Source organism: Carettochelys insculpta, chromosome 24 (assembly GCF_033958435.1).
Source record: "Carettochelys insculpta isolate YL-2023 chromosome 24, ASM3395843v1, whole genome shotgun sequence".
Classification (NCBI taxonomy): Eukaryota; Metazoa; Chordata; order Testudines; family Carettochelyidae; genus Carettochelys; species Carettochelys insculpta.
Genome location: NC_134160.1, coordinates 1,308,448 through 1,333,706, shown reverse-complemented (window position 1 = coordinate 1,333,706; position 25,259 = coordinate 1,308,448). Strand labels below are relative to the sequence as shown.

The window sequence follows — 25,259 nt, the reverse complement described above, 5'->3', positions numbered from 1 at the left end:
CCATGACCTCCAAATCTTAGGAACCCTGGTCTTTATTTGTGAACAATTACACAGCATAATCTGAAATCCTTGCTGCTAACCTTACACAGGTGGGCTAGTACATTACTCTGCCAATTCTCCCACTGAGCTGGAGCTGTCCCACTGTATCATGTAAGGGCAGCAGAATTTGGCCCACAGCATTTGCTTTTGCAATCAAATTGCAGCCCTCCCCCTTGCAAAAACTACCAACAAACTCCAGTGCCTCAGCTCCAATTGACCAGGACAGTTTTATTAAAGCTGCTGGGGGCAGGTTATTAAAACTTAGAAGGTGCTTATACCTGGCAATCATGGGCTGTGAAAGCCATCACCCACCAGGCCCAAGAAACACCATAAAACTTGTAAGCTTGAGGCCAATTTCCTGATGGGATGTGTCAACATCAGCTGCTTGTATTTACCAGATGTTCTCATCCTTCCACAGCATACAAAGAGGGAGCTTAGTCCCTCATCCCTCCATTTTGTACACCTGAGCAAACCAGCCAGGAGAAGAGATACTGCCTGTAAGTTGCAGCATATCCTGGAAGCAAGATGTGATCCTCTTGACACACCAGTGAAATGACTTGCGTTTCCCCACTGTGACCTTGGTGGAGTGCCCAGTAACCCCCATAGTCCTCATGTTTATGTCATTATGACTGTATGTATAAAGCATGTTGTGTAAGATATCTGGCGAGAGCCTACAATCTGCTGAAAGTTATTTCTCTATCCTTCATCAATGCATATAAATTATGTGTATGTGTTGTACGGTTGTCACTAAAACATACTGTAAATTAGGGGATCGGTGCAATATCAGCTTCTTGGAGACAGCTGCAAGTAGAGTAACCAATGCCCAGGAGGGGTGTTTGTGGCCATTGTCCAACAAGAAAGCTACAATATGATATCTCAGCTGCATGAGGCCACGCCAGGGGAATTGCTCAACTTTACTTGGAAACGACGGACTGCAATATGCAGTGAGGTGAGAAAGAGCTTGATCGAGTGGTTGCGCAGTCTAACAGGGCTGAGAGTTTAGACTGCGCACTTACAGTGTATTTCTTTTGGCAACTGATTTTTTGCTTAACTCTTACAGGCACCTAAATTTATTCTTTGTAGTCCATAAACTTCTTAATTGTTTCAGTGAGTGTATGAAGTGTGTGGCAAAGCTGCCCAGGCTTCACAAAAGCTGATGTATGTCCACTTACCATTGATGAAATGGTGAACCAATTAATAAATTAGACAGTATGTCCCTGAGGTACGGTGCTGGGAGCTGGAGGAGGAATTTGGTTGGTGCCTTATTCAGAGAGATTCTGGAGTGGCTCTGGGATTCATGCAACCTTGCTGAGTATGGGGCTCCACATGCGGTTGTGCTGAAAGATTTGCTACTGGTCCTCTGCAAGGCATTGTGAAAGACAGCCTAGGCTGGAGAGTGTTAAGGGGGCCCTGCAGTCCCACAGTCTCAGCTGCATCCTAGGGGCATCCCATCACACCCACCACCTCCCAAACTCTACAGGTTCCCAAAGCATTTACAGCCGAAAGTGCTACATCTGGGCTATGCACCTACAGTTGTGCCAGGGCTCACACTGTTTGAAACTCAGAGCAATTGACATGAGCAAATACACTGGGATTGTAGCTTGCGATCTTTAATTCCTGTGTGAGCCGGTGGCCTTCCCTTTGAACCCGCCAAAGGCCAGCACTTGGAATGACCTATCAACCCATCACTGGAAGCACTGCCAACACTGCTACTACAACTCCCTAGAGTGCACTGGGGTGCAGCTGGAACACTCATATGTGACAAGCACACAACAGCCTGAGCCCTCCCCTTTCACCTTCAACACTCCCCCCCACACACAACAGCCTGAGCCCTCCCCTTTCACCTTCAACACTCAAACACAGGGAAGCTGGCAGGGCTTCAGGGGAACCTATCTGAGGTGATTCCAAATGCAAAGCAACCAGCGCTAAAGCTAGAAGCTGAATTTCAGAGGCTGCAAACTGGGAGTTGGAAGGGCACGAGGTGAGATGAAAAGAAACTTAAGATGCAGGGAGACATTCCTCAGCCTCATATTGGACTGCATCCCAGTCTGTGTCACTTGTAGAAAAGCATTAGTGAGGAGCTATTGATATAAGCCACAGAAGTGAGCCCACGGTGGGTTGGTGGGTTCTGGTTCGTGGAGGGCGTGGTGTTAGAGAAAATCCCCGCTCTGGGGGAAAGGGTGCTTCACCTGTGGGGCAGGGCATTCATCCTAGAGATTTTCATGGCACTGGTGCCTGTAAGGAAGCTATGCACCTTAAGGCTGATCTCCCAAACTGACATCTGCACTACATCAACTGCTTTATCTTAAAACCTGCAGGAGGAGGAAGAGGCCTTATCTCACTTCCCTGGGAGGGAGAGGATTCAGTGCAAGGCTCTGGAATACTTGCACCTTGACTCATTGTGCAGTCACATTCCTGTGTGAAGTTTTTGCCAGGCATACATAGAATCCACATGAAAATGGAATTCCAGCCACTCTGCCATTAATGCACGTAGAGGTAAGCACTGCTGTAACATATGCCCCATGGCAGGTACTGACGCCACCAAACCTGGCAGTCAGAGTCCATCTTTTGAAGGAGGAGATAATCTCTGTGGCGAAATCTCTAATCTCAACCAAAAGTGCGAAAAAGCAAAAGAGTCTTATCTGCTTGGGTGCTGCCTTCCCCTCTGCATCAGGGAGGATGCAGGGAAGCAGCTGTCTTCATCAGGAAGCCAGTTAGACATCTCTCACCGATTGCAATAGGCCACGAAAAATAAGTGCTGTAACTCACAAGGCAGCTACCGCACAAGCAGGACTACCAGCCTCACCTGTGCCAGTGCAGGAGGAGCTACATAATGTCCCACAGTGCAGCTCAGGAAAAAGCAGGGTTCTGCATGCTCAAATCAGTGCCCCTGCTGCTGCTGGGCATACAGGCCTCTTGGATATGCAAGTAATGCATTGAACACCTTTGCCTCAACCCTTAATCACACACACTGCAGGGACAGAGACCAGTTAGCTGGAGCTGTAATGGGAGCTCTGCCCCCCTTGCCAGACATCCCCTCTAGTGTCCCAACAACTTCTGGAAGAATGTACACTCTGTGCCCAAGGGGTTTATTTGTATCTAATGTGGGATCTACGTTAGCAGAGGAGAAATCAGGCTAAGTCGACCTGAGCCACAGCAAAGGCTTGAAGAGAGCCCTTATCTTCCATTCCAACTGAAAGGGCAGATAACACAAAAATTCACAGGGCTAGCCCTGTCAGCAGATGGGAGGCATTCGTACTCCCAGACACACCCTGCTGACATGCCTGCTCATGACAGGCTCCACTCCATAGGGAGGTCTAGCAGTGCCCTCATGTGGCCAAATGGCTTCTTGGTCTTGGATCATTTTGTTCTAAAGACAAATCACAAAGAGGCATTCCTCTCTTTCTCTTTAGCAGATGTAATTCCTACTAACCTCACAGCATCTAGGGCCAGGAAACAAGGCTCTACCTCACTCACTGACTATATCTCTATTACATATTAAATTTAGTCTCTACCGCTACAATGGCACCTGCCAGTACTGCAGCTTCACGATCACCTTCCGAAAACACGGCTGTCTTTGTCCTTGCTGGGTGAAGGCCTGACACACACAAAAAAAGGAAACTCAGCAGACAGACTACTTCTTAGGTGCAGTTGTCAGCCATCACAGAAGTTACCCTTTAAACTTAATGTCGTAGCAAACTTGAGTGTTGCATGTAAAGGCAAGGAATATTTTTAAGTACAAGTTTTTGCTCTGACATTTATTTAGCTACCTGAGGTAGAACCACACTGTACCATTAATCACACATACACAGATTTTTTTATTTAAAAAATCAATTTCCTTTAGCATTCAAAAAGTCCACAAGTATTGCTGCTGCCAGCTTTCCCTGAGCTAAAAAAAAGAAAGCCCACATCTGTCCTTTTCCCCTTGTCTTCAATGTATGAGTCCAGCCACTGTTCAGCTCCTACATCAAGTCTACTTCCTTAAGCCAAGGAAGCAGTAGCATCACTCATGTGAGGTACCAGGGTGCCAAAAGGCCAGGTGCTGAGCTTGCTTGACTTTTAACAGACCACCTTGCTCAGAAGCAAAAAGTCTCTCCTGGGCTAGCTCATTCAGCAAATCCAGCTCCTTTATGGCATTATCCTCAGCACCCAAAATGAATCATTCCTCTCATAAAGTTTCCAGAAAGGAGACCTTCAGAAGAGTGTCTTAGTTGGGAGGAAAGAAAAGATGCTGTTAATGTTGCATTAAGTATTATTTTTGTTATGCACACACCCACAGAACTTCCCCACTTATTATCAAGGACGAACAGGGAATAACCCACCAACAATACAATTAACCCCGAAGAACTGGTAAATAGGATACTCAACCTTCTGCATCTATTCAAAGGTCCCAGTTCCAGACAAGTCCAGTTTGCAGTAATTTCAAATTATTATACAGTGATTGTTCAGCGAGTCTTAGTCCAGTTCCCAGAGGACAAGTGTCCATACAACAAATACTATCCCACACTGCCAGCACTAACTGACAGACCTTGTTGTGGCTGCACAGTACAGGTTCGGGTGACAGTGGCCTTCAGTCTCCAGGCACTATGCCTGTCCCTTTCAATAGCACTAAGTCCACTCTATGATGGTGAAGAGCTGTTACAAAAATACCTGGAACTATGTTGTTGCAACTGTGCTCCAAAATCCGTTCCCAGGACTGTGGCAGTGTTTGCATGTCTGGCAAATTCTCATATCTGATTTGGAGGAGGAGGAGTTTAATCTCCAGGTATCTTTCTGGAAGGTAAGGATTGAAACACAAAGCCAAGGGAGGTGGAGAAAGCAGATGCAGGCTGACTTCTTGGGAAGTTATGAGCTCAAGAGAGAGTAGGGCCCCATTGTAGTCCTGCAGTCTAACTTCCCCTCCTACCCACCAGGACATGCTGAGAAAGCTTGATTTTGTTGCTCCTTGTCAAAACATACCCACAATAGTCACCCCAAATATCTAAGCTTCTCCATCCTCTAGGGACTGTATCTTCTAGATTCTTTGAGAAATTCCCTTGTTTAAAAATTTCCCCTAATTATCTAATTTCTCCTGGCTTCTACCAGAGCCATCCATCTGGTCCTTGATCAAGTTGTATTGCCACTTTACTGGTCACAAGCTCATGACAACTCAGAAATAAAGGTAAACTCTGTTCTGTTGACATGAATCAAAACAACAACCTCCTTGATCTGTTTGAGCTACAGACTTTTAGCAATTCTAATGAAGGATACACATGTCGGTAATGCTTCTCAATATCATGCAGCCATTCCAACATGTCAGCCAGTGAGGGGTTAAGAGCAGTACGCTGCACTGATGCCTCAAAGCTTAGCACATCCACATGCTGCTCATAGAGCTGGAAGACAGTGCCCACGTAGCCACTAACTGCATCCCGCACTTTCTGCAAATCAGCTCTGCCAAAATAGAGAGTAATACTCAGGACTACATTTTCCAGAGGGTGGCCTCATTCATGTTGCACCCCTAAATTAATTACATGGACAAGTCTAAATACTTGCTTTTAAAAAATGCTTCATAATGAAGTGACAGCTTGGCAAGTTCAACAAATATACAGTACATGTAAAACTAGGAAATTCATGTGAGGAAAAGGCAAGCCTATGTGACAATATAGAGCACATCACTGAAGGGATGAATAATAATTTAAAGAGCCATTGTAACTTGAAATCTAATGAGTACCATTAGCTCCTCTAAATTAGTACATTTCACATTGCTGAGATCTCCAATAACGCTTGTGGTTTTACAATTACATATTTCTTCTTTTTTAAAATGCTCATCCATATAAATGCATACTCCCCAGATTCTGTAAGAAAGACTGATGCAAATGAGGACAAAAGGTAAAAATGAATATTTGTCAACACTAAGCCATTTTCTTAGTTATGGTAAATCAGCAAAGATCAAGCAGAACTCAATGGAGCTATACTGATCGGCACTAGCTGAGAATCTGGCCCACCATGTGAGGATGAAGTAAATAAACTGAAAGCCAGAAGACAATTTGCTCCTTACTTTGTTGTTCTGATTTTGCATGTTGTTGGAACAATAGGTGTAACATTTCCAGGCAGAAATGTGATGTTGATATGGACATATTCTCTCTCCTTCAGACAAGAGCTCTACAAAAGGGAGGGAAATACTACCCCTTCCAGCGTGTATGCTTGGTCTTTCCTAAGGATCACAACTTTTAGGTTCTTAACACAATAGCCACTTACACTTTGGTCCCCAGTTCCTCCAGCAGAATCTCTGCTGCACTGCGATGCTTATTCTTCAACTGCTCTTCCAGATCTGGGAAACTCCGCAATGGGGTGTGTGCAAATGTGACTCTTTGGCAGGCCTGCATCTGCTCAGCCAGATTGCTGAGGGAGCTCAGAAGAGGCTGACACTCCATCATTGCCTGCTGCCAAGCCCCTTGCTGCTGGTGTATAGCCTGGAAGCCCTTCTGCAGGGACTGGTGAAGAACCCCGATGGCTGGGTTCTCGGACATGCTCTGACTGGCACAGCCAGCGCTGCAGCCAGGAAGAGAGAGGCTCTCGTGGTGAGCATCACATAGGCCCCTGCAATAAGCACAGGCCGGTACAGACGGCGTGAGGCTCCCCCTCCCCCCCGTCCGTGCTCAGCAGCGCCCCGCCCCCTCCACAGACAGCCCCGCGGGCTGAGGAGCCCAGGCTCCCCCCGGGAGAGAGTCTGCGTTACAAGGGGGAAGGCGAGGGAGCAGGTCCGGCGGGGCGGCTGCTGCCGGGGTGAATGTGTGTGAGGCCAGAGCCCCACCGGAGCGGGGCGGGAGGGTCGGTCTCTTCATGGAGCTCATGTGTGGGGGGGGGGGGAGGACGGGCCAGGATCGCGATACGGGGGCGGGGGGGGGCAGGATCGCGATACGGGGGCGGGGAGCAGGGCCCGAGCGGGAGGAGCAGGCTGACCCCAGGGCCCGCGCACCCGCCCTCCCCTGCCGGAGTCCTACCAGCCCGGCGGCTTCCCCGTCCCTGCCGGGAAGTGGAGCTCCTCGCCCCCGTCCGCAAACGTCGCACAACGACAGCGCGCACCGGAAGTCGCCCCGCGGCTGTAACCGCCCCCCAAGGGCTGCTGGGAACGGTAGTTCTCCGCCACGCTCCGCCTCCCGCGGGCGGTGGCTGCAGGAGCGCGGGCGCCGTGCGCCGCCCCGCGCCGCGGATTGGGTGGTTGGGTTTGAATGTGGCTGTCGCGGGTCGCGCGCAGGGGCTGCCAGGCGCGAGCTGGTGAGTGACGCGGGGGCCCGTGCAGCTGCCCCTCCCCCACCCGCAGGGCCCCGGCCGGGGGGGGTGCGGCCCCCCGCCCCCCTGAAATCCGCCTCCCGTTTCGGAGTGGCGGGGGCAGCCCCCGGGGCGGCCGCTGTTGGGCGCGAGCTCCGCCGGCTGGAGCCCGCTGCAAATACGCGGCCGCCGGGCCGGGCCGCTCCGCGCTAGTCCCGGTACCGGCGGTGTAAACCCCCCGCCCGCTGGCTGAAGGCCCGTTGCCGGCAGAGCCGCGCCCGGCCGCCCGCAGCGCTCTTCCCTGGGCCGCCGCGTCAAGCGCAGAGCTGCCTTGGGGCGCGGCGTAGGGCGGCCCCACCAGGGTCTGTGGCCCTGAGCGCCGGCCGAGGGCCGTGTGCTGCGTCCCTGCGCCGCTCCAGATGTCTCTGGCCCCTCGCGGCCTCTCTTCGGGCCCAGGCTGGTTGTGTCCAGTTTGCGCGTGAATTCCAGCTCGCGGCACTCTGGCCGTGGAGGGGTTTCGCCGAAGTATGGCGAGCTGAAGTCTCTTCTGGCTTTCCAGGGGTCGTCAGTACTCAGCGCTGCTAATCCCAGAGCCCCCCAGCACAGGCAACTGCTAATCCCAGAGCTCCCCAATCCCAGAGCCCCCGCCCAGCACAGGCAACAGCTAATCCCAGAGCCCCCCCGAGCACAGGCAACAACTAATCCTAGAGCCCGCCCCCCCGAGCACAGGCAACTGCTAATCCCAGAGCTCCCCAATCCCAGAGCCCCCCCCCAGCACAGGCAACAGCTAATCCCAGAGCTCCCCAATCCCAGAGCCCCCCAGCACAGGCAACTGCTAATCCCAGAGCCCCCCAGCACAGGCAACTGCTAATCCCAAAGCTCCCCAATCTCAGAGTCCCCCAGCACAGGCAACTGCTAATCCCAGAGCCTCCCCCAGCACAGGCAACTGCTAATCCCAGAGATCCCCAATCCCCGAGTCTCCCCATGCCCTGCCAGCATTCAGCTCTTCATTCAGAGACTCCCAGTCTTGGAGGCCCCCCCAGAACACAGAACTGCTAATCCCAGAGCCCCCCCCAGCACACAGTATGGTTAATCCCAGAGCTCTCCAATTCCAGCCTCCACCCCCAGCATTCTGCTCTACTAACCCCAGAGCCACCCAGCACTCCCCACTGCAGCTCTCCCCAGCCCCCAAACTCAGCCCCTTCCTCCCACCTAGATTGGGGCAGGTGGTTCTCAGGGCTTTGCCTACTCTAGAGAGAGGTGATGTAGATGGGGACACACCATGACTGTTCCTCACCTACCCTCCCTCCACAGCAAAAGTGCAGTGGGCCTGTTTAACCTCACCAGCCCAGAGCTCCCCCACTGGTGGAGCTGATCAGAAGCAGCTCTGTGTTGAGACAAGTCCCTGCTAGGCTTTCAGACTCTTGCCATCACTGGTGCATTTGCTCTTTGGTCCTGGGGAACCATTCATCTGTAGAGGATACCAATGTAGGTTCCGTGTTGTGGCTTTCGGTAGGACCAGGAAGTTCAATACAGATAGAGCAGCAGTAGCTCCCAGCATTGCAGAAAACTGGAGTCCTCTTGTCTCTGATTGGCAAGTGTCCCCTTGTATCAATGAACTGCTGTTTCTGTTGTGCTGCAGAGCTCCATCTGACAGCATGGCACCATCCAGGAAGAAAACAAACAATGGAACCAGCAAAAATAATGTGAAAAAGAAAAAACTGGCTGCGTTTTTAAAGGACTTTGATTGTGAAGGTAACCATTATACTCATTCATAAAACTTGTTCCCTACAAAGGCTTCAAGGTTGTGAGTTGTTTTTTAATTTCATGCTGGTGAAAGTTATTGACTTGGTAATCCTGGAGACTGACACCTCAGGAGACTGAAGTCTTGTACAGGCAGGATAGATACTGGACAAAAGCCAGAACTTTGATTTAGAAGGATGAATTCTTGATTCTCATGTAATCATTGCCCTTTCCTGAGGCCTTTATCTAAGGGGCTAGTTGTGATGAGTATGCTGCATTGTTGGTCATGGTCTATTAGGAATTAAGGTAAAATTGGAACTCTTCAGAGGTCACTGGCAGCTGCTAAATATTAACCACTGGGTGCTTGTGAATAGGGTGTTTAGAGAGACAATGTATGCAAGATAAAATGTCTTTGAAGCAACTTCTTTTGGGGAGAAACAAGCTTATATAGAGTTCTTGTTCACGTCTGGAAAATGTACTTACATTGTCACTGCTAAATACAAGGTGGAATAGATGATGGTATTATTGGGCTATGCGTTGTTATAATAAGCCATAAATACAGTGTATTCAGTTCATGATTTTCAGTATCTAGCAAATTTATGATTTGAACTTCTTAGACTTGTGTTTTGAAGGTGTTGTGCATGTTAATTTGAGGATGAGAACCAAGAGGTCAGACGTAGTGATCATTATGTGAAAAGTGTGCACCCACAGGGGATATGGTATTTTTGTCTTTATCAGTTTTTGTGTGAGTTTATAATTGTTACTCTGATACATGTTGTGCACCAGGAGAGGTATATCACATGATGTAATAGGCATATTTACAAGACACGGATTTTGAGTAGTATGTCTTAAAAGGTGTTCATCATCACAGCAGTGGAATGTCTACAGGTTTTGCTTCTGTCTGGCAGTTCTGGTGCTGGTTTGAGTTAATGCGCCTTTGTCTTTGGAGAGCTTGTTTCTGATGATGGGACTGTGGGGTAGTTTGAAGACCAGAAGACGGGGTTTGGGAAAGATTTGTTTCAGGATGGCCTCGAGTATGGGTTGTAATTGTTTAATGGTACCCTGAATGGGTTGCAGTATGGTAGATACCCGACATACACGATTTCAATTTGCGTGTGTTACTTGCTTTAACGCGAGTTGAAATGATGAATGTGGGGGAGCTGGAAACCAGACAGCAGCCTGGCTCCTGGCTCCTCTCCACTTGTGGGAGCCAGGAAAGTGACCAGCGCAGCAGCAGCACTGGTCAGTTTCCTGGCTCCCAGGAGTAGAAGGGAGCCTGAAACCTGGCGGCAGCCTGGCTCCCAGCTCCTTTCCACTTGCAGGACCTGGGAGCCAGGCTGACACCTGGTTCCTGGCTCTCTACCACGTTGGGAGCCAGGAAACAGACCAGCACAGCAGCGTTGGTCTGTTTCCTGGTGCCTGCAAGCAGAGAGGAGCGTTACCAGCTCTTCCTGACTTACGCAAAATGTGAGTTATGTGTGATTGTGCAGGAATGCAACCTACGTGTAACTCGGGGGTCTACTGTACAGGTGGTAGGCAACAATCTGTTCCACCTTGTGGAATTCTTCTGTCCCTCTAGCTACTGCCCATCAGGATGTGGATTAGCTACACTGACAGGTAGAACCCTCCTATCTGTATAGGGACTCCTTATACAGAAGTACAGCACATATGCTTTTATGCATTTTGATTAATTTTCTACCATGGCTCACAGCAAATGAAAATACAAGTGCTCAAAAAGGCTCATTTGGGAAGAACGAAATAGATTTGATCAGACAGGCATGTTCATGAGAGAATGTATTTTTGCTGATACTCAGAGAAACAACAATTCAAGCCCTGACGTGTAAATTCCTTACTAACTTTTGTTGTCTGTAATAGCTAATCAAAACTTTCTTTTTTCCTTTTAGTTCAAACTAGAATTGATCAGCTACAAACAAATGGGCAAAATCTTCTCAAGGAATTGGATAATCTTTATAACATAGAAAACCTCCGACTTCCTCTAGCACTGAGAGAGATGAACTGGCTTGACTACTTTGGTATGGTCCATCCCTTCCAATATGTGTTGACAAAATAGTTCAGAAATATACTATCTTTAGAGCCATAATTGCGTTTATAAGTCAGGGTGGATTGATTTAAATCAAGACAAGGGTTGGAAGAGGCCCCAGGAAGGCCAGAGCTGGCTGCGCAGCTCCCCAGGGAGATGCGCCCACCCCCAGTTCCTCTCCCAGCCTTCACACATGCACACCCACCCTGTCCACTCTCCCTGCCACTGGCTCTAGGACTCACCTGGCAGGGGAGGAGATGTCAGCAACTGCCACCACAAGGCCATGGTGAGTGGGGTAGATGCCTCTCAGAGCTGAGCTTGCTCTCGCTACTGGCAAGGGAGCCTTTTCCTGCTGCCCTACCCAGTGGATGGGGGAGGGGGTGAGGTGTGTCAGTTGCAGCAGCCAGAGCTTGGCTCTGAGCATTACCTTCCCTCCCTGCCATGGCCTGATGGTGGCAGCTGCTCCCAGTTCCTGCCCATGATGGTGGGCAGGGCCAACCTCTATCCTGCCTCCCTTACTGCCCCACTGGAGACACCCATAGCAAGCTATCGTAAGGCTTCCAGGGCTGGAGAGGGGCCAGGGCTGGGAGATACCTTGAGAAAGCTGGGTCTGGCTGTATGGCTCCCTGACACCCCAGGAGGGTCAGAGCTGGCTGTGCGGTTCACTGACCCCCTGGGAAGAAGAGAGTGCTGGCAAGCATGGGGAGCAGGGGATGCAGCCCCCTAGTGTAATATAACATGGGAAAATGACAGTGGCAGCTGGTAGCTTGATTTATCTTACTGCAGCTTTCTGCATTGTATACTTGAGTGACATATTCTAAACCTAGTTAACTAACTAAACAAGCCATAAGGATTAGCTGAGCTTAATTTTTTTGCTAGAAACATCCAACACAGCAAGGGGCTTTGAAATTTACTTGTCAAATCGCACTTCGACTAAAAGACGCAGAGAGAGTCTTGGAGAATGATGCATGACAAAGTGAATTACTTAAATTACTATCCAGGTGATCCACTCAGCCATATCCATATCTTTATCCACATCATTTTCTCTCAATAAGCAGTTTTCCTTGTGATGTTTCATTCCTGCAACTATGCCCTGCATCATCCTCTTGCACTTAACACATTTTCCTTTTTTCCCATGGGGGCAAAAAGTTCAAAATATTCCTAGATAGTCAGTGTTACGCGCAGAAGCCTTGAGAGTTTTTCTGTGGCAAAAGTAGGGGGAATGTACAAAGCTGTGTGTATGCTGAGTAATGTCTTCCCTTTTCTTCTTTTCAGCCCACTCCATTGTTACTTTCTATGCTGTTTCCATTCTTTTCTATATATTGTCTCTCTGTCTTTAAGACAGTTTCTTAACTAACACCTCTGCTGTTCTTGGTCAATGTCCACCCTCACATAAGCACAGAATAGAAACAGTCCTGTCCAGCTTGTCTTTCTTTGCACGTTACTTTTTTTTCTGTAAAGTTTGTTGAGAAACAGTAATTGAAAGCCCAGAACATTCAAGAAGGAAGAATAGTAGTTAAGCTGGACAGATTGTAGCTAGTAATTCATTTTTGTGTGACGGTATGTGTATTTGTAGCATGGTTGTGGTGAGATTTAATTGTAACTTATTTTTAAATGAGAAATTTAGTACTGATTTCTTTTTAAAAATCCAGTTTAAATTTAAAAAATTAATATTTTTTTGAAAATCTATTTTATCTATCCTGTTGTATGTCAAATTCATTCAGTTAATGAATTCTGTTTAGTGACCAGTATTATTGGCATGATTTTCAGCAATACTTTTTTCTTTCTTTCTTTCAATTTAATACACAGAATGAACACACAAACACAACTAATAATTATATTGTCATTGTTATCTATATTTACATTAAAATATTTTTAACATATCACATTCAAAGTCAGTATATTGGATAAGTTCATTTGGATGAAAGTGCAAATTCAGAATAATGCTACAAATGTTTTTCTTTGGATTCTTAAACTCAGTGGCACATGAGACAATGTGAAATGTGACACTGGGTTAACTGGGTACAAAATCATATGTTAAAAAATACCTGGAAAGAAAAGGCAAATTGCGTATACTGTCCATATAGCTTCATAGACACACAGATTTTTGAGTTAGGGTAACTCCTGAATTCCCACTAGTTTCCTTCTGTTAAGCTAGTCATTTTCAGGACATGTTCATTGTTTGTCTGCTATTGTTCAATTCTATCCAAGTATTAAAACTTTAGTATTCCATAAATTATTCTGGTTATACATTCATAAAAATGTTCTGTCTTCAGCTAAAGGAGGAAGTAAGAAAGCCCTAGAAGAAGCAGCAACGGTAGGTAATATGTACCTCCTGCCTGTCCAAATTTCTAGCCCTGTCCTTCAATTACTTTGTTTATGTTAAATTTTGGCACTCCTTCCTCCAAGATGTATTTCTAGTCTCCCTTGCAGTGCATTGTAATGACTATTGAAACTCATGTCATTGTTATGGCTGCCACCTAATACAGTTGTCTCCAAGATCTTTATTGAGGCCAGGTCTATGCTCAAAGCTAAGTCATGCAGCTACATCACTCACCCCCTAAGCCACATAGTTAAGCTGACCTAAGCTCCAGTATAAACAGCCCTTGGTTGATGGAAGAATTCTTCTTCTAACCAGGACTGTCCTTACAAATTATGGGTCCATACACAGCAAAACCAACCCCTCTACTTCCATGCAGCTTCTGCTGGGGTCCTGAGTCTTCCTTCCCCCACCACACAGCTTCTGCCAGGGGGCTGGGGCTTCCTCTCGCTCCACCTCCATGTGAATTCTGTGAGGCTTGGGGCCTCCCTATGTTCCATTGCTGCCTCCCATTCAGTTTCTAGTAGGACTCCAGGGCTTCCCTCAGGCTGAAGTGGTGCTGTAGAAGCTGGTGGCTTCTCTCTGTCACCAGTCTGGCAGCAGGGAGCTGTTACAAGCTGGCTGCTGCTGGCCTAGAGGAACTTGTGGGGGAGAGAGAAGCCATGGGGAGGGATCAGAGGCATGTTCTCAGGCATGCAAAAACTGTCTGCCTTTGATTTTTAAGGAAGAGAAAAATAGAAGCATCCTAAGATACTTTCTTTTGTAGCAAAGATAGTTGAAATGTTTCAATATTAGTATTCTTTTTGTAGCAAACTATTTTTCTGCAATAGAATCTTGTCTTGCCTACCAGTGATACTAATCAACTAAACAGACTGTTACCTTGCCCTGTCACTCACCAGAAAATATGCAAGTTAGGACTGGATTGCAGTGTTTTGTGGTTGCGAATAGATGCAGCAGCTGAACAGTCCTTCAATACTAACTGGTGTCCATGTCCTGCCAGCTGTTATCATTTTCTAAAATACTGGGAGGTGTGAACATAACAAAATGCAAAGCAGCATAGAAGGAGTTTTGGTTTATGTTTTTAATAATACACATGGTATTTTGATTGCTTTTGATTTTAGGCAGATTTGGAACTGTCAGAAATAAGCAAACTAACAGCGGAAGTTATCCAGACACCTTTGAGAATTGTCAAGAAAGGTCAGTTTATAAGTATAGCTGAATATTCTGGTTGCAGTCAATAGCGGGATTTTTTGTTCCGTATGAATCTTGTCAGCTGTCTTCCAGATCTCATGTACTGTCCTAAGCAGGTTTCAAAGAAACAACTGTTGCCTCAGTCTGATGTTACATCTGGACAATATTAGCTTAGACTGCTAAACCTTACAGAAATGTTATTCACATTTGTCTATGCCTTCCATAAAACTTCTTTCCTTATACACATAGGGCCCTACCAAATTCATGGATATTTTTGGTCAATTTCGCAGTCTTAAGATTTTAAAAATAGTAAATTTTAGTATTTCATCTGTTTAAATCTAAAATTTCATGGTGTTATAACTGTAGGGTCCTGACCAAAAATGGAGTTGGGGGGTGGTTGCAAAATTGTTGTATGCGTGTTGCATACTGCTCCCCTTACTTCTGTGCAGGATCTGGCAGTAGCATTACTTTCTTTCCAGCTGCTCTGTTCTGTGGTGGCTGCTGGCCAGGAGTCAAGTTCTGAAGATGGAACTGTCACCAGCAGCAGCACAAAAGTAAAGATGGTATGGTTTGGTGTTGCCATCCTTATTTCTATACAGTTGCCTTCTGATCTGGACCCTCAGCAGCCACTGCTATCTAACTACCCATTTCTGAAAGCAGCAGCAAAGGCAACATAGGATGGCAATACTATACCCTACTTCTGTACTGCTGCTAGGCAGGATGCTGCCTTCAGAGCTGGGCACCTGGCCAACATTACAGTCAGCATTCTTCAGTTGCCCAGAACTGATGACAGGGCAAAAGTAATGGTGGCAATACTATAATCATCCTAAAATAATCTTGTGCCTCTCCTTGCAATTCCCTTTTGGGTCAGGACCCTCAGTTTGAGAAACACTTGTCTTCCCTGTGAAATCAGTGTTTTAGAGGGTAAAAGCACCCAAAGGGTAAGTCTATACTAGGGAAATAAGTCGATTTCAGATAAACAGTTTTAGCTACGGCATTTGTATAGCTAGAATTGACATACCCAAATTGACTTACTTTCTTAGTGAAGTCCGAGCTTCTGTAGTCTTGCATCAACGTCCCTTACTACATGCAAAAAGTGTGGTGAACGGGGGTTGATAGCTGAGCCCACAGAAGCTGATTTTGCCATGTTTTCACCAGAAAAATTGAACTCTGGAAGATTGACCACCATCAATGTTCCATTAAGTATTGACAAGCCCAAAGGGCCAGATTTCACAGTTCATGATGCGTTTTGCATGGCTGTGAATTTGATAGGGTCCTACTTATAAAATCCTACATTATCTCTCCTTTAAGTGTATAACTGTTAGTTCAATAACTTGTTTGCCAAACAAACGTCATGATTGTTTTCTCTGACTTTTTGTGAATAATTTAATGCACTTCTAATTTTTTCAATTTGGACACTGTTTTTTCCTTCTAGCTGAAAAATCCAAACAGGATATTGATGCCATTGAAGAAGAAACAGAACTTAGTTTGCTCCCTGTAGCAAAAAAGAGTAAGCAGGATACCAAAGCCCTTGAAGAGTTGGAGCTAGAACATGAAAATGTTAATCCCAAAATAGGGAAGGTAAATAGCTGATCTTACTGCGGTGGTGTCTTAGATTATGTTATGAGGTGGAACACACAACCCAACCACTTCAAAGAAACATTTTGTATTCCCTTTTCTCTTAAATTGTATATTCAATGTCCATGATGTTTTGGGAGCTGGAGTCTCTACCCAAGACTGCTCTAACTATTGGAACTCTGATATTTATGGAAAAGGATTCCACAAAAATCCCTGTGTTGTCTCTTGCTAAGTTCTAGACTTTGATAAAGCCAAGACTCAAAAGGGAAAGGTTTTCAACAAATACAAATACCTGATAAGAGGAGCATTGAGTCTTGTTCTTCAGTTCTTGTTACCAGCAATAGCTCAGTTGTGGGGATACTTCAGAACTGGAAGTGAGCTATGGTTTGTTCTTGAACCAGTAAATAATTCTTTGAGTTCTTTGTGATCTAGGTAAAGGCATCAACCAGAAAGGCTGTGGTTTCTAAGAACAGAAGACCTCCATCAGCGAGAGTGAGGCGCATTAGTAAAAGGTAAGAATCTGGTGTAGTGTGACTCCCTCTCAGTGTTGGGATGGAAAAGGAGACTAGAAATGATGTTGCTAATGTAGCCATTGAGCTGGAAGTGACCTGCCTGGCAATGCAAATTGTACAAAGGTATGGTAGCAGTAAATGGAGATGCTCTTCAGACGTCAGTCTCCAGTCTGGTAGTACAGTGAGGTGAGCGACCAGCTGCTCTCATGGAGGGTGTCTGAGATTTTACACTTAAGGTTTTACGAAACTTCAGTCTTTGCTCCATGGCGTTACCTGAAATCAGGGGAAGCCTGTTATTTCCAAATACCCTAACATCATTCTCCATTTTTCTAACTAAAATAAGATGGTCAGAACCAATGTTCCTTCTCATGTTTTCCATCCATGGGCAGAATAAATTTTGTTGTATGCACCAAGCTATTTGTAGATACATGCTGCTAACTGTGGGTGCTCTGGGCGCTCTGCTAATCAGCTAGGCATCATTTGAATTTCTCTGGGTTGGCTGACTCAAGTGCTCAACTGGTAGGGAACACTGGTCAGAACTAAGAAACAACTGCTCACGTGATCTTTTAAAAGGGCTTCATCTTATCACTTTCACTCTCTTTGAGCAGATCAAGCAAAAATAACTTTGTCACTCCAGTCCTTGGCCGAGTCACTGATGCCTGCACACGGGCAGGGACCTCCATTGTCACCCCGAGGTTTGATTCCAGGTGAGGATGCACTCATTAGCAAACCCATTGTATATTTATAGTATCCTGCATGTATTTATGAAATATAAGCATATCCAAAGTGTCAAGACATCTAATGTGTCTTGCCATTAGTCTTCCATGACATAAAACAAAACAGTTGCAGTTCTGCCTCATGGCAGTGGCTGTTCATAACTGATGGATATTATGCATACGCGTTCATCTGGTGAAGCGGGTCTTTGCCCACGAAAGCTTATGCTCCAAAATATCTGTTAGTCTATAAGGTGCCACAAGACTTCTTGTTGTTCTCGAAGCTACAGAGTAACACGGCTACCTCTCTGATACTTGATGCATATTGTGAGAGCTATAATAGCGTATAACACTTCACATATTCAAAGTGCTGTAGAAGTATTGACTAACCTTCATGATCTTGAAATGTTAAGGATGAAATAACTGAGGTAGAGAGGTGAGCCAATGGAGCCAGTATTAGAATATAAGACTTCGTGGTTCCATATTCATTTGTGCATGGCTTACTGTGCTCCGCCTTGTTCTCTGCAATCAGCAGAATTGTCGTTTATTTGTTTGAATTGTCCCCATACTGTACTTCTCCTTTTCCCATTGTTCAGATATATGTAACTGATATGTGCAGAATTACTGACTCTGATACATAACTTATTGCTTAAATCAGCCTGTGTACCTGATGAGAGGAGGATAACCTGAGTTTTCAGAAAGGCCCTGGGGCAATCGTGACAATTACAGCAGTAAGCCTAGCTTGGCTGAAACTATAATAAACAACAAATATCAGATATGTTGGGAAAGAGTCAATATCATTGTTGTAAAGGGCAATCATTGTCCACCAATCTGTTAGTATTCTTTGAAGTGGTGTAAGCAAGCATGCGGACAAGAGTGATCCAGTAGATACAGTGTGCCTGGTCTTCCATGAGGCCTTTGACAAGGTTCCATACCAAGGCTCTTCGAGTAAGCAATCATGGGATAAAAAGGAAGATCCTCTTGTGAATTAATATCTGGTTAAAAAATAAGAAACAAAGGGCAAGAAAATATGGTCAGTTTTCACAATGGAGCAAGACAAACAGCAGGATCCATCAGTGAAGTGTCTGGGAAGCAGTTCTGTTCAACATATTCATAAATGATCTGCAAAGAGGGGTAAACAGTAAGATGGCAAAATCTGGAGATGATGGAGAATTACTTCATAGTTAAATCCAAAGCAGACTATGAACAATTCAAAAGAGGTCTTACGAAACTGGGTGACCAGTCAACCAAATCATAGATGAAATTTAGTGCTGATAAATGCAAAGTAATGCATGTTGGAGAACATAATTTCAGCTTCAATGGAGCGTACTTGCCACACCAGGCAGAACAGGTCAAGTAACCCTGTAGGCTGCACCTGGGAGGACACCTAGGCTTGATGGAGAAGCACTAAATGAAGGTAGAGTCTATCTGGGCAGGGGCAGGCTGAGCTCATATAAAGCTAGCCAGCTGTGAACACAAGAGACCTGCAGATGTCATTGGCAGCCACACCCTGGGAGAAGGGAGATGTGTTTGGAGCTACAGAATTAAAAGCAGTCTGTTGGATTTCCCTTGGAGGAGAGAAGTTGGACTGGTAAACTCAGAGGCGGGGAGCTAAAACAGGGAAGCTGAAAGAAGTCTAGGGAAAGAGCAGCAGAGCCTGGCAGCAAGCAAACCATAGCTGTTGGCAGGGCTACTCCTGTGGGGAAAGGGTGCAGGTCCTGAGACCACTCACTTCTTCCTTTCCCTCCTCTGCCCCCATTCCACCCCTTCCCCAGTACCCTCCCTGAGCACCATGGCTCAGCGTACTAGTAGGGAGCCTGGTGCCAGCAGCTATAGTTCAGCTTGCCCCTGCACTCCCTGGCAACAGCAGGAAGCAGAATGACCTGGCATCCGCCTGCTTCACACTGATGGATCACAGCTGCAATGCCCTGCTTCCCACCACTGATAAATGAGGGGCTGGTTCCCCCTCTTTCCCCAAGCAAGCCACCTCCATCAAGCAATGGAGTTGGGGCTAGGCCACTCCACTTCCCAACACTGGTGAGTGTGGGAGCAGGCCAGACCTCTGTGGCTGGTGCCAGGTCTCCCACTAGTACCATGGGCTGCCCTGGCTCCATGGGGCCGGGGAGGTTGTTCCAAACCATTCAATGGACAGGACCACTCTGAATGTTGGGCGTAAGGGTCGCCCAGAGGATTGTCCGGGTTGGAATTCCCTTTCCAGCCACAGGGAGAATGGCACATGGAACCTGGCCTTGGGTTGGAAGATGAGCAGATTAGGACTGCTGCCTCAGTGGGGCATTGAAAGAGAGGACTATATAGTGACCTGTCCAGAAGGCTGAATCATGAACAGGAAGCAGTATATGTCCTGGAGAGCGAGAGGGGACGCAGTGTGAGCCACCAGTGGCGGAGGATGCATCTGACCTGAATAAAGCTAATACCCAGATGTGGTCATGAGAGGATACCCCAATGGCAAGCGGACCCTGTGACCCCACCAATATATACCAGATGGTGGGGTTGTATTCACAGTTCCACACAGGAAAATTCTTGGAGTCATCACTCATAATTCTCTGAAAAAATGTCTGCTAAAGACACAAAACAGTCAAAAAGGCAAATGATGTTAAAAGCCATTAGAAAAGAGACAGACAGAAAATACAATGCCACTATACAAATCTATTGCATAACCACAACTTGAATACTGTGCAGTACCAGTGGCCCATTCTCTGAAAAGGTATGGTACATTAGAATTAGAAAAGATACAGAAAAGAGCAACAAAAATGGTTAGTGCCAAGGAAAACCTTCCATATGAGGAGAGATTAAACAGCCTAGGGCAGTTCAGTGTGGGGGAAAAAAAGAGATGACTAAGGGAGGGATATGGTAGAGATCTAAAATTTTCAAGGGGTCTGCTTTAGATTTTAGGGTTGGGTTTGTTTGTTTTTAAACCCCTTGGATCTGATTTCTGCAGTGCTGCTTGGTCTCCAGTAAGAGTGTAGTCAGTGGGAGCTGTGGGTGTTCATCATTTCTGTAGACTGGTGTCAGGATTCTGGTGCTGTGCCTGTAAAGCCAAAAGCCAAAGTCTGCTTTTGAAATATTGGCTTAACTATGTTGAACAGTTTCTCTCAATTAGCCTCTTCAGTGTAAAATATAGACTATTGAGATGACTACAGTTTGTCACTGCATAGGAGCCCTACCTCCTGTCTGGGCGGACACAGCTGTGCTGGGAGCGAGTTTGGGGGTGGTGCAGCTGCACAGGCAGGAGGAAGTGTTGGAGGGGAGCATTGGCTCCTGGGGGCGGTAGCACAGGGTTCCTTTCCTTTGACTGTAGCAGCTCCTGAGAGCAGAGACCTATGGCTCAGAGGACACCAGTGTCTGTCAATGGATAGACATCTGTATCCATGCAGGGCCCTAGCATGGGGCTGGATAAGCAGGAAGCCTGCTTTGGCCTTGCTTTGCCACCAATGGTGAGTGTCACACTGCGGGAGCCCCCACTGCAAACCCCGGCCCCCTCCCAAAGCCAACATCCCCTTCTACCCCAGCACTGAACCCCCTCCCAGAACCAGCAGCCCTGCCCAGATCCTCTTCCCAGACCTAGTACCCAAAAATCCCACTCCAACCCTGACCTTCATCTGAGCCAACACCTTAAACCCTGACCTCTCTCCCAGAGCCAGCGGACATATCCTCTCCTGTACCCCAATCTCCCTCCCAACTACAACCCAGCCCAGTAAAACTGAGTGATGGTGGAGAATGAGTGAAGGAGATCAGAGGGAGGAATGAGCAAGGTGGGGCTTTGGAGGAGAGGCGGGGTAGACCTTGTGTTGCCCTTAAATTCTGAAAGTGTTCTAGGGCATAAAAAAGGTTGGGGATTACTGCTTTATGGCCTTAGGTTTTTGGCCTCAGCATTTCGATAGCCTTAGAGCCAGAAGCCTGTAATCCCAATGAAGAGGGCGGATGAAGGTCTTAACTAGAAGAAAAGGGATAAACTTAACACCTTTACATCCTGTAGCTCTGGACTCATTCTCGTAGAAAAAAGCATGGAGTTTGTGTAAGATAAATCTTTCTCAAATATTTAAAGAATGTATTAGCTACTCTTCCAGTGGAAATATCTGGTCACTGGTGTGTATGATCTGAAATGGAGACAAGATTCATGGTGGGATCTTCTAGCGCTTTCATTGCAGCTAATAGATAAGAAATGATTCATTTAAATCATGACCTAGTTTAATCAGAGTTTATCAGTACAGTTGGTTTCTGACAACCTCTCTTTGTTTCATGCTTCAAGTTACACATTTGTCTCCAACCTTCTGTTTCCCTTGAAAATGAGATGTTTGAAATCTTTGGGTATGTCTATACTTACCCGGAGAGCAAACTGTTCAGGGTCAATCTTCCAGAGTTCAATTCCGCTTATCTGGTAAAGACACACAAAATTGATCTCTCTGGGGTTCACAGTTGACCACCTGTACTATTCCTCTTGTGAGGAGTAAGAGAAGTCAACAGGAGAAACGCTCCCAGCAACCTCCCTCTGTGAGGACAGGCCTTACAGTCAACTCCAGATATGTCTATTCTGACTGCGCTAGTGTAGACCAAGCCTCTACCTGGGGAGAATCTCTTGAACTGTACTTGGATCATTTTAATGGGCTGGAGTAAAGTTATTCAGCAGTAACTTTGGAATGTCTTTCAGGGTTTTCAAGACACCAGGTCTGCGCACCCCTGCAGCTCACGAGCATGTTTACATAGTCTCTGCAAATGGCAGTCCTCTTGCCAACAGCAATGACATCATCATTACGGTCCCTGTTGGAGGAGGGGAGGTAAAGCAGAAAGTTATTATAAATGCAGGGAAATAGTTGGGTGGGTTTGAAGTGCACCAAATGCAATTTAAAAGAATGACTGGTAGCAACATTTGCCATGAGCAGTGCAGCAAAGGTGTGAGATGTGTCTCATGCTGCATCTGATCCTCTACTGGTAACTACAGGTTGAACTACTAAAATTCATGACTCTCTGGTCCAGCACCATCCATGGTCCAGCACGACTACGGACCTTGCTGGACCAGAGTGCCGTGGAGCCCTGAGAGTTGGGGGCTGAGAGATGGAAAGTGGCTGCAGCTCCCAGGCCACGCTGCTGGCCATAGCTCTCTGGCCTCAGCTGTGGTCTGCCATTCTCTGGGGAGCTGCTGCCCACAGTAGGGCCAGGGAGCCACAGCTAAAGCCAGGAAGTGGCTGCCAGTTGAGAGGGGAGCCTGGCAGTGAGGCCATAGGCCAGCAGGGAATTGACCTTTCCTGGTCCAGCAGAATCCCTGGACTGCTCAGGTCCCAAGGGTTCCGGACAAGGGAGGTGGAACCTGTAGTCCTGTTTTATGGGGAACCCTATGGTGCTCCCAGGACCATGGGTCCATCATGTCCTATAAAATCAGTATGTGATTCCTCACTCTTAATGATGGCAGTCTATCTTTCTAATAGATAATCCAGCCACTACCAGCTTGTTTGGCTCTTTCACTGATTCCACATGCAAACTAACATTACCAGTCTGACTCAGCTGAACAGTAAGTGATACTTGTGGTCTTGTCTCCACAGAACGTTCGTTTAGCAGCCAGTGAGCTGACCAGAAGGAATTTGAGTCATCTCAATCCAGAGACCCTGGGAATTATGAAGAAGTTATCAGTAAGTTGTTGTATACTTGGCTGTGAATTGAAACTGGTCTGCTGTGATGCCTAGTGTTTTCATTGTCCCTATATTTAAGTTATTGGGCCATCAGCTTTCATTAGACTCTGAGTCATCCACTTAAATTCTCTTCCTTTTGTCTGCCTGGATCTTCGCATACACAGACAATATGGTTTTACACAATGTGGGTCTGCTGAACTAGTTAGGAAAATACATAGCCCTGTGTACAAACAGTGCTTTCATTGGTGGGAGAGATCTGTTAGTAGTGTTTGGAGTTTAATTCAGGGGTGAGTGTGCTGTCCATTTTTGCTAGTGTTGGTGACTTTAGGAGGTGGCAAGCATATATTCTTTACAAGTTGATTGATTTTTCTCCTTTTTAGGTTCGTCTTGCACAAGCATGCAGCAGTGTGAAGACCTAGAAATGAAATTTCAGGGATACTGACTTTCTTTGTAAATTTGGAACATTAATTTTAGGACTACAACGTGAACTCTTACTCAGTTGTTTTAATCTTTCTGTTACATGGTGGAAGTTAGGAACAATTTTCAGCCTTTGATATGTTATGCGATTAGAATAGTTTGACGTCTTTTTGTATAGAAAAAAGTACTTAGTTTTCTGTTTCAAGGTAGCTGTACCTTGGCCTTGGATCCTCAGGGGTGTGAGAGAGGCAAGTCAAGTGGATATAGCTGCCCAGGAAATCTGCTGAAGATGGAAGAAGTGAGACTTCTTGGATTACAGTTGTGGTTGACAAAAGTTGTATCTGGTGTGGGAGCAAAAGTGATGAAGCTGCCAGGCAAGTCTTCTATTGATGCCATCCTTGTAAGGCACTAGTTAGGTGTATTCTAAGTGCTGGAATAAAAACCTCAATTGCAGATAATTAGTAGGGGGGTGGTAAATGAAAGCTTAATTGCAGACCAGCTAATGAAGCTGCCACGGGTGATAGGGGTACAACAAATCTTTTTTTTGTTCTTCTCGCAGCAGCCAATGAACTTTTCAATTCTTGCTTTCCTGTTTTCAGTGAACAATGTACTTGAAGTCTTTTATTGTACATCCTGCATTTGTTTTTAAAGAAGTGAATACACTGGTGTGTTCATAAACCCATAATTTTACTGAGTTTTAAAACGTCTGTCTACAAAACAATTATCTTGACCTCCCAGCTCCTAAGGTACATATACGGACTGGTGCAAGCCTGTTTTAAGTGGTTGGAGGCAGCCAGTGGTGATCTCCTACACATGAGAATTCTGTTGCCTTCTGCACCAGTGTCTAGGGAGAAGATAGGGAGGTGGCAGAGCCAAATTCCACTATGTCTGGAATGTCCACTGTGTCTCCACTGGGATATTTCCTCCATTCTATTGATGAACTAAAAGAGTTTTACATGATAATACTGTTTACAGATGGAATAAAATTAGTTACCTATACATTGACTTTTACCGTTTGGGAAAATTCCTGCTTTGCTGAATAGTGCATGCACAGCACAGAAGCATTAGAATGGTCAATGTCTAGCACCTTGTTCTCCAGTTTTTCAGTGCTGGAAAAAGCCTGAAGCGCACTGCATGACCTGTGCAGGAATTATATGACCGAACACTGGCTTGGAAGCGCAGCAGCTGTTCTGCATCAGGAATACTGTACATGCAGTTTTCACAGTCTGCAGAGTAGCTCTAAGAAGCCAGAACAGAAGTTCAGAAAGCTGAATTTTGCTACAAAAGTTAACACCCTGTATCTTTCCAAAGTGGAACATGATCACCACGCTGTCTGGGCTCCTGTTCTGTGCTTCATTCTAGAACTACGGTAATAATGGCTTTTCAACCTCTTTTACTCTACTTCCTGTTTTATACTATCCTCGAGCCTTCTACTTGGAAGTCTAAATACATTATAAATTAAGGCATTACTGGAATACAGTAGACAGTTCTTAACAGTAAACTGCGTGAGCTTTTCCTGTTTTGTCTCAACATATAATCCCAGTGGCCATGTTAGTGTATAGCACTTGGCTATAATTCTTAATATGCATTACAAAAGAAAAAGTATTATCCTCTTGCCAAGAAAGGGAATGGGACTAGCTGAAAAAATCATTCATGGGAAGAAAGTTTACTTGAACTTTTTTAAAGGAAAATTTTCATGTAGATTTTATTTGAATTTACATTTCAAATTTTGGTTTTTTTCCCCCCTTTCCAGACCACTCTTAGCTTCTATTCTCCACTGACTCCAATAGAACAACTGTCTAGATCTTT

At 46.0% G+C, this 25,259-nt stretch overlaps 2 protein-coding genes across 3 annotated transcripts; one reads left to right on the top strand and one right to left on the bottom strand.

Annotated features, from left to right (window-relative positions):
* Window positions 1–3,786: 3,786 nt before the first annotated feature.
* On the bottom strand, window positions 3,787–7,108 carry AIRIM (AFG2 interacting ribosome maturation factor). Of its 2 annotated transcripts, none has more exons than XM_074976193.1 (5): window positions 7,023–7,101; window positions 6,277–6,570; window positions 5,290–5,469; window positions 4,690–4,808; window positions 3,787–4,245 (listed from the first exon to the last, which is right to left on the bottom strand). In XM_074976193.1, the coding sequence occupies exons 2-5, from the start codon at window positions 6,546–6,548 to the stop codon at window positions 4,208–4,210; spliced, it is 609 nt and encodes a 202-aa protein (XP_074832294.1). In that variant the 5' UTR covers window positions 6,549–6,570; window positions 7,023–7,101; the 3' UTR covers window positions 3,787–4,207. The 2 variants fall into 2 exon arrangements, with proteins under 2 accessions (XP_074832294.1, XP_074832293.1); XM_074976192.1 differs by having other exon boundaries at window positions 3,788–4,245; window positions 6,277–6,618; window positions 7,023–7,108.
* Window positions 7,109–7,163: 55 nt separating this feature from the next.
* Window positions 7,164–24,910, top strand: CDCA8 (cell division cycle associated 8). Its single transcript, XM_074976353.1, has 11 exons — window positions 7,164–7,296; window positions 8,933–9,045; window positions 10,938–11,066; window positions 13,351–13,391; window positions 14,516–14,591; window positions 16,021–16,166; window positions 16,596–16,675; window positions 17,284–17,382; window positions 22,058–22,184; window positions 22,947–23,033; window positions 23,414–24,910. The coding sequence occupies exons 2-11, from the start codon at window positions 8,949–8,951 to the stop codon at window positions 23,450–23,452; spliced, it is 921 nt and encodes a 306-aa protein (XP_074832454.1). The 5' UTR covers window positions 7,164–7,296; window positions 8,933–8,948; the 3' UTR covers window positions 23,453–24,910.
* The last annotated feature ends 349 nt before the right edge of the window (window positions 24,911–25,259 follow it).

Excerpts from the sequence above, each read along its gene's own strand:
- CDCA8 (XM_074976353.1), top strand. The coding sequence starts at position 8,949 with ATGGCACCATCCAGGAAGAAAACAAACAATGGAACCAGCAAAAATAAT. Across the intron at positions 14,592-16,020 it reads TTTGAGAATTGTCAAGAAAG|CTGAAAAATCCAAACAGGAT; the intron begins GTCAGTTTATAA and ends TTTTCCTTCTAG. Across the intron at positions 16,167-16,595 it reads TTAATCCCAAAATAGGGAAG|GTAAAGGCATCAACCAGAAA; the intron begins GTAAATAGCTGA and ends TTTGTGATCTAG.
- AIRIM (XM_074976192.1), bottom strand. The coding sequence starts at position 6,548 with ATGTCCGAGAACCCAGCCATCGGGGTTCTTCACCAGTCCCTGCAGAAG. Across the intron at positions 5,470-6,276 it reads GAGGAACTGGGGACCAAAGT|AGCTGATTTGCAGAAAGTGC; the intron begins GTAAGTGGCTAT and ends CTATTTTGGCAG. Across the intron at positions 4,809-5,289 it reads GAGAAGCATTACCGACATGT|ATACCTGGAGATTAAACTCC; the intron begins GTATCCTTCATT and ends CCTTCCAGAAAG.